At 42.7% G+C, this 13,439-nt stretch overlaps 1 protein-coding gene across 1 annotated transcript in view; it reads right to left on the bottom strand.

Moving 5' to 3' along the window:
• The window catches only part of myo3b (myosin IIIB), a gene marked incomplete at its 5' end in the record, with an annotated part of 40,089 nt that overhangs the window by 855 nt on the left and 25,795 nt on the right, over positions 1–13,439 (bottom strand). Inside the window, 3 exons of the mRNA XM_079562638.1 lie at positions 7,030–7,165; positions 7,702–7,748; positions 8,125–8,225. Coding sequence (XP_079418764.1) covers positions 7,057–7,165; positions 7,702–7,748; positions 8,125–8,225 — 257 coding nt within the window. The 3' untranslated portion in view covers positions 7,030–7,056. The remainder of the gene's footprint in view (positions 1–7,029; positions 7,166–7,701; positions 7,749–8,124; positions 8,226–13,439) is intronic.

Here is a 13,439-nt window from a genome sequence, read left to right as displayed (position 1 = left end):
CTCTGGGTCACGCGGGGCGGGACAGGTCACTTTACCTTCTCCGGCCCACCCTGGATGTCTTAATCCAGCATTAAGATGGGAACGCCTCCATTCCTCATCCTGTATATACTGAGTTACAGGCTACAGTGCGGCTCTGCCATCAAACAGCTTAATAAAGGCACACTCAAGTTTATGTATTTATGAATGATGTCATCATTTTACAATAAATCACTTTGGGATAAACATGGGACGTCATTGTTGTCACTGCAGCATCATGTAATATCATTATTTCGAGAAACTGAATATGTTGTTTCAAAAGCAGCAAACTAAATACATAAACATGCATGTGCATAAAAATATTCGTATTTCTCCTCCCTGGCTGAACAAAGGCTGCCGCACGTTGGCCACACAGAACATGTTCAGAGGCAGCTGGTCCACCATCTGGGAAAGCAGTGCCACGGCAAAACAGAGCAGGTTACACCTATGGCCATGCCAAGTGTGCTTGTGCCTCACTCAGTCGACAAACTGAGAGAGGCTAATCACAATTTCACGCTCTGATTTGTCAAGTCCCGTTCCAACACCGGAGGCACAGAGAAAAGTTTAAGTCAATAAATTTCATGGTGTGCCGGATAACACCTCCTCCATAAGGTTCCTATTGTTCTATGTAAGTCTATCCTAGCTTTATCCATGTTTACAGCAGGAAGTATCTGAACAGTGACATGCCTCTTTGCAAAGAGGAAGCTGTAATTTGGACCAAAAGACTTGGTCGTCGTGTAGATTAGCCAGAACTAACTCTTATCTCTTCATACAGTTGAAACTCATGCAAATGCACCAACAAAAGCTCCGAATGGGCAGTAACTGCAGGTGTGAGGAAGCTGAAACAAAGGCTGTGTAACTCTAATGGCGGGCCTTGTCATTAAGAGACCTTTGAAGTGTGTCTTTTATGTGCTCTTCCTCACGCCTCGGTCCCACAGCCGTAACACTGCCGTCTTTATTAATGCAGTCTTTGGGGAATGTCCTTTTGCTGTGGGCCCTCCATACATCTGACGTCCAGGCTTTTTTGGTCATCATTACCCAATGCTAAGTCTGAAGCTATTTCAGGCTACTGCATTCCTCTGCCCTATTCATATTCATATACACTTAAGGCAACACAAAAGAACATAAACTACCCCAAAGCAAGATCTCCATTATTTATGTATGGAAAAATATAATATGGTGCAGATAATGGTATAGTGGTAGCCAAATTCAAATCCATCTGGCTAACAAAGCAAGTAAACTGCATTAGAAGAGTGTTTGAAAAGGCTGTGCATAAAATGCAGGTATTCAAACTCTCCCTTTGAACTGAGAGGATATAGAAACAGGACAATGTTGGCCTAATCGTGTTCTCTCTTTGAAGTGAGACATCACTATTAGGTGAAAAGGTAAGTATGCTTCTTTAGAAAATAAAAGCTTTTCATCATTTGTTAGGGCTGTGGCTCTCAGCTTTTATAAAGGTGCTTTAAAACTTTGGCTAACCGTGTTTTGGGCTGCCTGAGATGAAACTCTAATGAAAGTGCGGTGTACGAACCAAACAGCACAAATGGTAGGAATAACAGCAGCAGTAACACTCGCCACATTAAAGCAGCTCTCACTCACAGGCCAGATGTTGTCAGGTCTAATGAGGGAAAACACCAGCAGCACGATTTACGGAGATCCATTAAACACGACACGAAACACAGGTGACACAGCCAAACTTAGTCTAACTACTGTACGTAACCACCTCTGCTCAGTAACTCTCTTCATTTGGTCAACATCGTGAGTGATGCCAGTATTTCGTAATATTTTCCTTTTGTAACGCATAATCAGCTAACCAATCCAATTACGTACACACCTCCGCGCACCTCCTCTCATATGCTAAAGCAGGCAATCAGCCAGGGAGCTAATTTGGCAGAGAAAAAGCCGCGTAGAAACACCCACTCTGGCACCATTTGTCACCGCAGTCCAACCTTGTTATTCAAACGAGAGCCTATTTGAAATTCCTCTCTGCGGTAAAACAGGGCCAAAATAATCAAGGGAGCATGATCACACTTAATTGATTCAGTGTACTTTTAAGATGCACTACGGGGTGCAGGGGTGACCTATTTCAGACTGTCTTCTGAGGAACCAACTATCCCAGCAAGGGAGTAATGCACAAGCTGGATTTTAATTATGGCAGGGTCTGTGCTTACGACCCGAGGTGAAACGCTGCTCCGCTCACTGTGACACCGCATTAGAACAGCGCCACTGGTCTCCTCTTTGAATCTATTTCTGAGGAACGACACATAAATAGGCAAAGCATAGATTTTCCATCAATTTGCTTAATTCCTCAGGCTTGTTTAATAACGGGCAAAGCAGACTTCCGCTCTGGAAACTATGATTAAAAGAAAAGAGTCACACTTGCGTACAAAAGATTTCTATGGAGATGTCACTTGTCACATCCTTATAGTGATGCAGCTGATTAGCTTTGTTTTTAAACACACTCAATCCTTAATATTCTTAACCTTGTAATAGCGAGAAACATATTATTTCCAACATGAATGTCCCATTTTTAATAATAATAAGAGTGATGGCTTACACTTGTATTGCTACAAGCCTGTGTTACCAAGTTTCTCAAAGCGCTACACTGTAGTCATTATTCATTCACTCTATACTCGGTGGTGGTAAGGGAATCCGGAGTACCTGGAGGAAAGCTACACAGACACAGGGAGAACATGCAAACTCCACACAGACCTTCAAGCTGTGGAGCACGAGTGCTAACCGCTGTAGCGCACTGGGGGGGCCCCAGGCAGCTGTGGAGTGAATGAAAAATGACTACCGTGAGAAACTTAGTAACACAAGCTTGTGAAGTGCAAGACTTTATTAATGTTTGAACCAAAGCAACAACAACTATAAAAAAGCGGTTCAAGACTTAATAAAATTATTATTATCATAATTTCAGAAGAAGGGCATTGGGGTCAGTATTACTCAAATGACTGTTATTGAAAGAATTAACCAAACAGAAGATCCATATATTTGGTACACAGATTTGCCATATTTATCTTGTAGCTTTAAGTCCTTTTAACTGAAATCAAGTGCACGTGTGGAACGGAGTAATGCCACCACTTTATAGTATAGCTTTTTCTTTTCTTTTTTAATCCTCAGTGAAATTTGTGCCAGTGCTTGTTGCATGTGGACAGGCCTAGTAATTACAGAGATATTAGCCACAAACCAGGTCAAAACAACCTCATTCTCTCCCAGAATTCTGACCTCCGCCCCAACGTTAATCTATGTATTTGGAAGCTGTTGTTATGAATGCCTCAAAACCTTCGATTTACATCATCTTTGGTCCACCTGGTACACTCTGGTCCATGATACATGCATGTTTTCCCCTGCCTGCTCATGGAGGTAGAACCAGCCCCCATATACAGTAAGCAGTCAGTCATCCGCCTTCTTGTGGCGTGTTCAATGGAGATAACTCAGGGCTGTGATTAATGACGTTTTGTATTTAGACCTCAGGCCGACCTCAGTCTCACTCTGACGCCCCCTGGGACTGTGGTGAACCTGAACTTTACTAAAGCCGGCCTGTTATCGAGGCACTAATGTTATCCTGCTGAGTGGAAGGAGGATGAGATCGCAGTCATACCACCCTACTCTTCCTATTAAGATCAAAATCTCCTCTTAGGCCCTCGGGTGTCAACAAAAGGGAGATGCAGTAAATGATATGCAAATTGAAAAAAAGAAAAAAAAGAGGGGGGGAACTATGAATCAACTTGCCGGCCCTGCGTTTCCGACACTTCCCATCTTAAAAGCAGATTCCTGTATTTAGGCTGAAAGTCAAAGTGAGGTCTGCTCTGCTCTCGACAGCACAAAGCCCTCTAACTACAGCGGCCTCAGTGGGAGAACTCTTTACGAGCAGGCGGATTTCTCTGCAGAGCCGACAAGACAACAGACATGAAACGTAGAAACAGGTAGATGTTTTTAAATCGGATAACAGCACGCTGCCTGGAAGCCACGGCTGGCACATGATATCGTTTTGCAATATATCGCAAAACTGTAGCGGCACGGTAGCGCAGTGGTCAGCGCTCGTTAGCCAGAAGGTCCGGGTTCAATTCCCACCAGGGACGGGGCCTTTCTGCGTGGAGTTTGCATGTCCTCCCCGTGTCTGCGTAGGTTTCCTCTGGGTACTCCGGTTTCCCCTACCACTAAAAACATGTACAATAGGCCAGGATGAATGAGAGTGTGTTTGAGAGTGCGCATGGGGGACGACGGATGGAAATTAGGCCAAGGCTACAATCCGGTGTGGCTTGTTGCATGAGACCCATGTTTGTTCATTAACATGCACTGTCCCGACCAAATAAACCAATAAACAAACAAGTAAATAAAATAAATGTAGCTCTAAAATCATGAATGAAAAATGGCAAAAAAACATTGTAAACGTAAAACTTACATTTACGCTTCTTCTTTTCATTTCTTCACTTCACACGTTATTACTATTATATTTATTTATGCCCCTTTATCTAAAGGGGGTGGGCTCGGCGCTCATTGGCTGGAGTGACGGGATGTTACGTCATCACTAGAAGACGAAAACCAACGCACACTAAACGCACTACAGACCCTAGTCCCTAACCCCTCATTCACTACATAGGCCCGCACTATATAACAGACTATATAGTACACGGATTCTTGTGTTTCGGACAAGAAGACAATACATTCTCCTCAATGCGTGACGTCATGTGTGCTGTAGCGTGCAGAACGTTTTTTTCCAGAATTAATTTATTGTTACAAATGTGTATTTTATAAAACAGATCGACACTTAAAATGAAAACTATCATCACAAAAGGATCAGGCGCAGCTGAAACTCCGGCGTTGCCCAAACACAAGCAGAATGAGTGACTATGTCTACTATACAGTAAGTCCCTAGACTCCGGGAATCATGTATTGCTGTGATAAAGACCAACCAAACTCAAGAGATTATTTATGGATAAATATGAGTCAGATCCGTTTTGTTTCACATGGATTTGACATGAATGAAGAAAATGGCTTGGATTATTGCCTTCTTGTCCGAGAGAAGAAGCTCTCAAACATTTAACAGCTCGAGCCAAAGGTAAGCAGCAAACGTTAGCATCCTTTCACTGTAACCGTTTATATTCAAGTAGTTTATTCCTGAGAAATACGCAACACGCGATTGAAACTGCTGTTTTTATTCGTGTTATGTTTAGTTCAAAGACTTGACGCTGTCGACTGTTGGTCTATACTGACCCGTGTAGTGACCGTCGCTGCTCACTTCTTTACAGAATACATTGTGGAATATGTCGAGTGAAGTACTTTTTTTCTCATTGGACGTTCGGACAACCCTACGGAATGGCCACTGTGTAGTGCACTATATAGGGAACAGTGAGGAAGACATCTATGGTTTGATTTCAGCTTATAGTGATGACATAACATCCTATCACTCCAGCCGATGGGCGTTGAGCGCACCCCCCCAAAAAAAAGGGTCAGACATAAATATATCGTAACCGTAGCTTGTGAATTGTAAACACAACGTGTGAAGTGAAGAAGGAAAAGAAGAAGCATAAATGTAAGTTTTACATTACAATATATATTTTTTTCTATTTATGATACTTTTATGTTTATGATTTTAGAGTTCCATTCACAGTTTACTCTTTATGTTTACCTAAAAAAAAAAAAAAGTGTGCAGAGGTAATGCTCCTGAGAGACTGAATTTCCCTCTGAATAATTCTGACTGGACAAACCATATTGTGTGTGGTGGGTGGGGATCGGGAGCAAAAAATTATTGTTTGTCGCTACTGTATTTCTGTTTCTGAGAGAACAGCAACTGGCTGAAAATATCTTTCAGCCATGCCTCGGGGCTTTGAATCAATGTACACAGGGACACACTTAAATTTAATTTCTCTGATTGGTTCACTCTGTGCCTGTTAGCAACTCCTTCAAATCCAGTCTCAGAGGAGCAGCATGTCTTGCTCTGTATAGAATACATGGAGTGAGTCAGGCGGACGCAATGGCTACGTTAATGTAGCGCCTTGCGACCTCCGCTGAGCACTCAAAGCACTTTACTTCAAGGAAGCACTCATCATCCATCCAACACACACTTTCATCCACATGTGTGCACTGACACTGGGTGCTGTGTGGGTTAAGAGTCTTGACCAATGACACAATGTTTAAGTAAACACTGATGGGAGCTGGGACGAAACCCCTTTTGAGTCTGTGGGTGAATGTTCAAACCAAACGGGGCTGTTGCCTCCTGTCAGTCAAAGTCAAACGTGGGATAAAAGTACTTTAAGTATTTAAGGAACCTCAGCACTGATAATTCATGTCTGAACCAGTTTAAGTAATGTCAATGCCAAATAAAGACAGTGAGGATGTTTTCACCGGGATGGTCAGGATTTTGAATTGGCCTGGAGCCCCCTTTGCAGGCAGTAGTGGAAAACAGTAAAAACAAGCTTTGGTTTTCAGCCAATGGCATGCCAGTGTATCGATAGTGCTGAACACATTTTGTGCACACAACAGGTCAAGTGTTGGACCACAGTTGTAAGACAAAATCCAGGAAATACAGATTGGAGCACTCACCAGTGGAAGAAGAAACGACCAAAGTGGACAGGATCAAACAAAAGTGCGTGAATGTGAATTGTTCCTGATCATACAATAATGTCACGATGACAATGTTAACTTTTGAATGAAATGCATCCATACAACCATTAGAGATTGCTTTGTTTGGTTGATGGGATCGGAAATAACATAAAAGTGTATTCAGATACAATCATTGTTTTTATATCCACCCACATTACTGCCGAATGCTACACTTATAGCCTTTTTGTCTGCAGTCATCTCACCTAAAGAGATGACTGCCTCTTAATAAAACAGCAAATGTCAGGCTGCTTATGAAACGTGGTGGAGGTTTTTGTAAACACATCAGATTATCAGCTGCACAGGTCGCTTACACTGCAGAGCCTCTACGTGCTCCATATTCAGAGCACTTCCAGCAGCGCGCAGGCTCTTTGGTGTGTCTGTCTGCCTGTCTGGGCTCTGTCTTACCGGCTGACATGCTTGTCGAGAGGCCCGCTAGAACGAGAGGGAGGGGGGCAGGCTTCCGTACTCTTCCTCGGGGATAGACTCCACAGTTGACAGTAATTTGTAGTACTCATCTTCACCGTCCAGCACTTTGATTTGTCTGTGATGTGTCAGAGGTCCAAGAGGAGAGGCGAAAAGTTACATGAGAAGAGGTGATAAAACCACACTGAACAAAAAGGTACGAATAATCTATATATGCTGGTCTAGATTGTGATAAAAACACTGTTGTACTCCAACAACTGAAAACTGATACGACTCATTCACAAGGGAATGAATTTGTTAAGAATCTAATAGGACAAAGAGTAAAACAAACAAACAAACAAAAAAAAAAAACGCCAGTTCTCATCAACAATGGATGCCAAATGCATTTTGTAATAAACACCAGAATGAAGCATGTTCCAGTAGTTATGCTGCTCTAACACATGCAGACTCAGAATCTGAACAATTAAAACGAGCCTGCTGACACAGCCCGAATACTGGGCTCCGTCTCTAATGACGCAGAACAGCTGCTCATAAAAGGCCTGTTATTTTGGGATCTCCATTTACATTATAAGAAAACAACTCCATTTCTGGATCTAATTCCACAAAGGGCCTGCTCTGTTTAGAGTCAGAGGAAGTAGGAAAGCAGTTATTTACCCAAGTTTTCGCGGCTTCCTCTTACTCCCCTGGTAATCCAGAGTTCTCTGAGGAAAGGGCCAAGAGCACACAGTCAAAAGATGAGCAGAGAGTCATTAATTTTTAATTCAAAGTGATTTTGTGTTGAATGCGAGCAGATGCTGATAATATCAGAAGTCACAGCATAATTTTTTCTGATCAAAGGGCTCAAGTGAGTCTGATGAAGCATGCATCTTGCTCAGCTTTGATAAACCACATCAATTATTCACCGTGAAGGCAGACATCCTGACATGAAAGCAACAGATAAAGAGCATAAGCACATGTTCAAGACAAGAGGCAGAGAGCGTGGGGGTGGGGCTGCAGGGCCTGGCACAGGTAGGCTTAATTGTATTATCATCTGGAACCAAAGTCAGACAAAGGCCTTTATCGCCTCTTTGAACTCACGTTTAGCTGGTTGTAGTACAGGCTGTCCTCCGGGCTGTTGAGCAGCTTGGGCTGCTGGCCCCGGCGGCGAGGAGTTCTGTGCTGTGGCTTCATCCCTGGACCTGCAACAGAGAAAAACAGGGCAGTCATCCAAACAAACAACAACACGCAGCGACACACGCTGGTGATGACACAAGCCGCAAAGAGCAGCTCCCACTCCTTCAACCTGCACACGCTGTGACAAAGTGCCAGAAACTTTTAATGGATTTATGTGAGATTATATAATGTCATCGATGAGCTGACTCAATAACAGATTAACATTGCAGGAAAATGCACAAATGCAGCAGAGAGACGGGTGCCTCCTCTTATTCATGTGTTTCAAACAGCTGATTCTGTACATGGTCTGAGATTCTTTAGGATAAAGATCACCAGCCTACTCATCCTCATTTATTTGTTTTGATAATATGGTAATATGTCCTGAATAAATATTTGACTGCTACACACTAAGTGACAAACGGGTGATAAATCCTTAAGTGACAAGCTCCTCATTAGGCTTGTACTGCCGCGTACAATGGCACATTGCATGTTTCAAAAATTTATAGGTTACAAAAGTGTGTTTAAAAGCTGAGACAACTTTACAAGAAACATCTATATTTAATGTCAGAGAGCGTTTTATCTTCCTGGTTGACGTCTCGAGTGAGACAGGACTGTTCTTCATCATCGCTCTACCTCGCTCCTCTGCCCTGACTAAAGCTGCATTTGCTTTTTCCATCTTAACACTACTTTGTACTCACTTTGAACAGACCTCATCACATCTCAATCCTACAGATCAAAGCCCAGCTCTCCATGTCTATCCTTCGCCTTCTCCGTGTTATTCAGACCAGCTCAGGTTTAGTAAAGTGGCACTGTGTAAATGCCCAGAAAGTTCCTGTCAGGCTCTGCGCATTAGCCAACTCTGACCGTGAATCTTATCAGCGTATTCCTCCGAGGTGCAAACTGTCCACTGCCATTCCTTTTAACCAGCCGGGATTTGAGGATATTTGACAGCTCCGATACAGCCTGAATAACATCTGCGAATTTAGAGCGTGTGTATAATACTTAACATGCTTAAAGGCCGACTGGACCATGAACTCCCAGTTTGTAAACCGTGCAACCTTCGAGAACCACTGTAAGAGCGGTACATAAAAAAATAACTTTCACACAAACGCGGCTGGTATTGAGCTAAAAATGTCTATAAATAGGCCGTTGCGGCTAATGACTGTAAAATGGTTTTGATAAGCAAATGTTGTATTCCCCTGGAATAGCATCAAAGCGTTCAATCACACATAATGAACACTGACGACCCTGAATGTTTCCCAACAAAATAGTTGCTCAGTGGAGAAATGCTTTTGGGTTAAGGCGAGATTACTAGGCTTATTCACAGTGACGGCAAAAATCTTCTTTTTTGTTTGACATCAAAAAACTAAATCTTAGGGAGAGATCTGAACATTGAAATAAAACTCTAAAGTGATGTTTGTGTTTGTGTTGGACAAAGCAATTAATCAGCCTGTTATGTTTAAGTGTGAAATTTTATCTACAAAGAATTCCTATATCACTTTCAAGACGTGAACTAAGTCAAATAGTCAGATAATAAACTATAGATAAAACAGACGCTATGAGCTACTAACAGTAAATGAACTCAGTAACTTCATTGTTCTTTTAACCGAGTGATTACAAACAGCCCTCCTCTATATGGCAGATATATAAATATGACCTGTAATCTGTAATCTATTTGGCGCAGGTCTAGGTAGGTGGGATCTGAAAGCCGACACTTGAACATCGGCATGTATCGGCTGTGACCTGGAGCCATTAGGGTGCGCACGGCAGATCAGAGGACGGGTCAGACTTCCCATCTCTGTTCTCCTGTTCGGGAAATCACTGCCATTTGATCCACACCAGCCCCAGAGGAACGCCATAGATCAGGGGCCGAGGAGGCTGCCAACACGCTGCTGGCACGGGAGCCCCCACCCCCCTTGCCGCTTTCTCTCTTGCAATCGGACGGCGGGCAACAAGGGTCATACTCACGGTTAGGGAGTGGGCAGAAAAACGGCCCTCCCCCCCTTTCCCCAAGTGCTACAAAAAGTAAAATAAAAACTTAAATAAATAGCAGAGACTTTTTCACATTGTGTATGTCTTTTTTTTTTTTGCTTCTTCTGATAAAACGGAGCAGGATTCTTTTGGAGATAGGTGCGTCTTTCATTTTTCAAAGAGCGGCACATGACTCGCATTACATCTCTTAATACCACTTTGAAATCCCCCTGAAATCAGAACACAGCTCAGAAAGGAGGAGGGGGGGGGGGGGGGGGGGGCATAAAAGAGTTGCTAACAGGAATGTATAGTGGGATGAATTAAAGATGTATTGATTTGTTTCCCGCGTCACGTGCCTCAATCACCAGAACGCGGACGAACTGCTCAGGCTTTGTTTAGTCATGCAGAGGAAGTGCATCACGTAAAAGGAGAGATTTTTGACGTCTTAATTAACCTCTTAACCCACGCCTGAACCCAGCACATTTTCCCCAGTTTGGCTTCGCCCCAAATCTATAAGCAGATTGAAAAGATTGTCAAAACAGCGACAAAAATGAGACGAAAATGAGGACCAAAACTTGACAGGAAAAAGGGAAAAAATACATTTAAATGAGTTTTGTAGGTCTTGGCTTTCAAATGAGGCGTTACACTGGCCTATAGGCTATAAACTCCAGTCGAGGAGCTTTTAGATTTGAGTGATAGCTGATAAGTGAGTCCAAACTGTTATCTTTACTTTTTTTTAGGGCGGCGCAAATAATCCCTTTTATTTGAATGGTGATTAAATGTACCAATAACTGGACTAGAGTTTGGACCTTGGAAAGAAAGAATAGCTTTTTTTACGTTAAATGCTGCAAAGAAAAAGGAAAAGTGAAATGGTATGTTTTTTTTAATCGTAGATCTTGTTTAAAATTAGAAAAACGAAAAAATGAGAAAAACCTGTTAACCTATTTTTTCCCCCTGGATCATTGCTGCGATCGGAAACACGATTTTATTTGTTACGTTTTGGCATCAACGTTTCACGAGTCTGTTTCTCATTTGCTCTCGATCACAAAGCTGCTCGTCCATACTTCGCAAATATTCCGCATCTGTTTTTAACTAATGCAAGAGGCGGATGTTGTTCGTTTTGGAAGGAATTTTTTTTTCCATCGCTTAAATCAATCATTTACGCTGACGGATGATTGGGAGGTTTTGACTCCAAAAGTGTCTGTGAAGAAACACCTCAGAAGTCGACACCAGTCAATCATTCAATATCTCTCTAGGAAAACATACTTCGTGTTGTTTCCCACATGTGCCGCGGTGCAATACGATTTGCTTAAAAAGTTACAACAATTAACTTCTTTGCTCGCTGAAACGTACATTTGTGAGATTAACTTTTTAACTTTGCAACTTGCATTACGTCGGATGACTCAATCGCTGACTATAATTACTGGGAAGTTGTGAGAATTTTTCCCCTGCACCTTGATTTTCCGTCTGAGGAGATTATTCAGTGGGAAATCGTGAAGATGAGCAGTTTGGAAGTACATCCTGTTAACTACTCCTACTGACATTAAGAGGATTATGTAGGTAGCGTCAGGCAGAGGCGACTCCTTCCGTTGGAGCTGAGTCTTTCCTATCCCTTCCACAAATCTCCGCTTCTGCGCTCGAGTTTGTAATTTGCCTAAAACTGAAGGCATCCGGTCGGACAGGAGATGAATGAGAGTGAGAGGGAGGGAGGGTGTTTGTGTGCGGTACACGGCGAGGGCGGATCGTTTGTCGGGGCAGATCGCGATGCTCCACAGCTGCGCCTCTCTCCTCCTCTGGCTCCAACTTGGAGTGTGGGCCGTGGAGGGAGGGAGATCGGACAGAAGTCGGGGGAAAAATGAATAAAATAAAAGGTGACTGGGCACTGAACTCCCAGCTAACAGTCCATAAGTTGCTGTGATTTGTTTCAGCTGGAGTTATGGAGCGCAGATGAGGGCGAAGAGAGAATGTGCAAATCCAATTCGAGCTGCAAATGATCAGACGTTTCAATCACATCAAAGCATATTTACAACAACATCATAGCTTTCTAAACATTACAATGCCAAGGTGTCTCTTTACCTCGTGTTGAAAGTCAGGGAGAAAAGATTCTCATGTGATTGTGCTGCTCTAATGTCTAAAGTATTGATAAATACTTAATTCATCATTAATAAAACATTAATAAAGCTTCCTTAATCATTTATTAATCATTCATAAACACCTAAATGGATGCTGTATGTGCTGTATCATCCCTGTGACTGATGAAGGAATGGTAACGGTTAGGGCTAGTTCTCCGACCTACAGGGTCAGAGCAATTACGTTATTAACATTTCTGTGCTTATAAATGATTAAAAAGATTAAGATTGAGTTATTAATGTGTTATAAAAGATGAAGTAGTTACCAATGCTTGTGCTGTTATGACAAAGAGTTGTTTCTCATTGATAGTTCCCGCACTGCGATTGCCAGCTCTGCCTCGGCCCATCTCCGCTTTGCCTTTGTTGTCCCTTCAAACGAACAGGTTGAGTGTCTTTGGAAGTAATTGCTCCCTGTGTTGTGGCTCGACTTTATCAATGTCTCTCTCGACACATATGTTTACCACGACTATAATCTTCAAAAAGCCTGTTAACATAAGTAGCTCAGCTTTCATACACTATAAAGTCAGCTTTGACGGATCCATAGCGCCATCCTGTTTACCACGCTGAGGAGCATAAGCAGCGCTCTGATGCTATCGCCGGCTTTATTTCAGCGACTCCGCTCCAAACATGTTGTGTTAATATTTGCAGCTCTGAAGACAGGTGACGAGAGGTGACAACCACTTGAATGAGCGGCTTACATGAATGCACCGTGTATGTGTAATATTTCAGTGACAAAACACGGGAATCAAAGGGTGAAGGCGCAGTCATCAGAGAGCGCCTCTAGTGCTTTAATGCCCCCACACAACACGCCGCTGCAGCAGCAGCCTGGGTATTCAGCTTAGAAGTGACAAATAGTCGCCTATCCCAATGTTAAGTCCTCCTCCCAAGGGCACAGATTACTTCCGTTCCGTCTAAACTTTCTAAACTCAACTCAGTACAGAAGAATTAAGATATTTCTCAATTTCATTCAAACTATTTGAAGTATTATTTTATGTTTTTGTTTACGTTTTTCAGGATGTATTACCCTTAACCATTCAGAATTAGACTTGTATAAGATGATGTGATGAGCTGTGAAAACAGCCCATGTCCATCAACCTTCAGGTCATGCCCCGCCTGGTGTGGCTTTCAGGGGGGCGGCTG

This window comes from Gobius niger, assembly GCF_951799975.1.
Source record: "Gobius niger genome assembly, chromosome: 9".
Classification (NCBI taxonomy): domain Eukaryota; kingdom Metazoa; phylum Chordata; class Actinopteri; order Gobiiformes; family Gobiidae; genus Gobius; species Gobius niger.
Note: the sequence above shows the minus strand (reverse complement) of the source record. Positions and strands in the feature narration are given on the sequence as shown.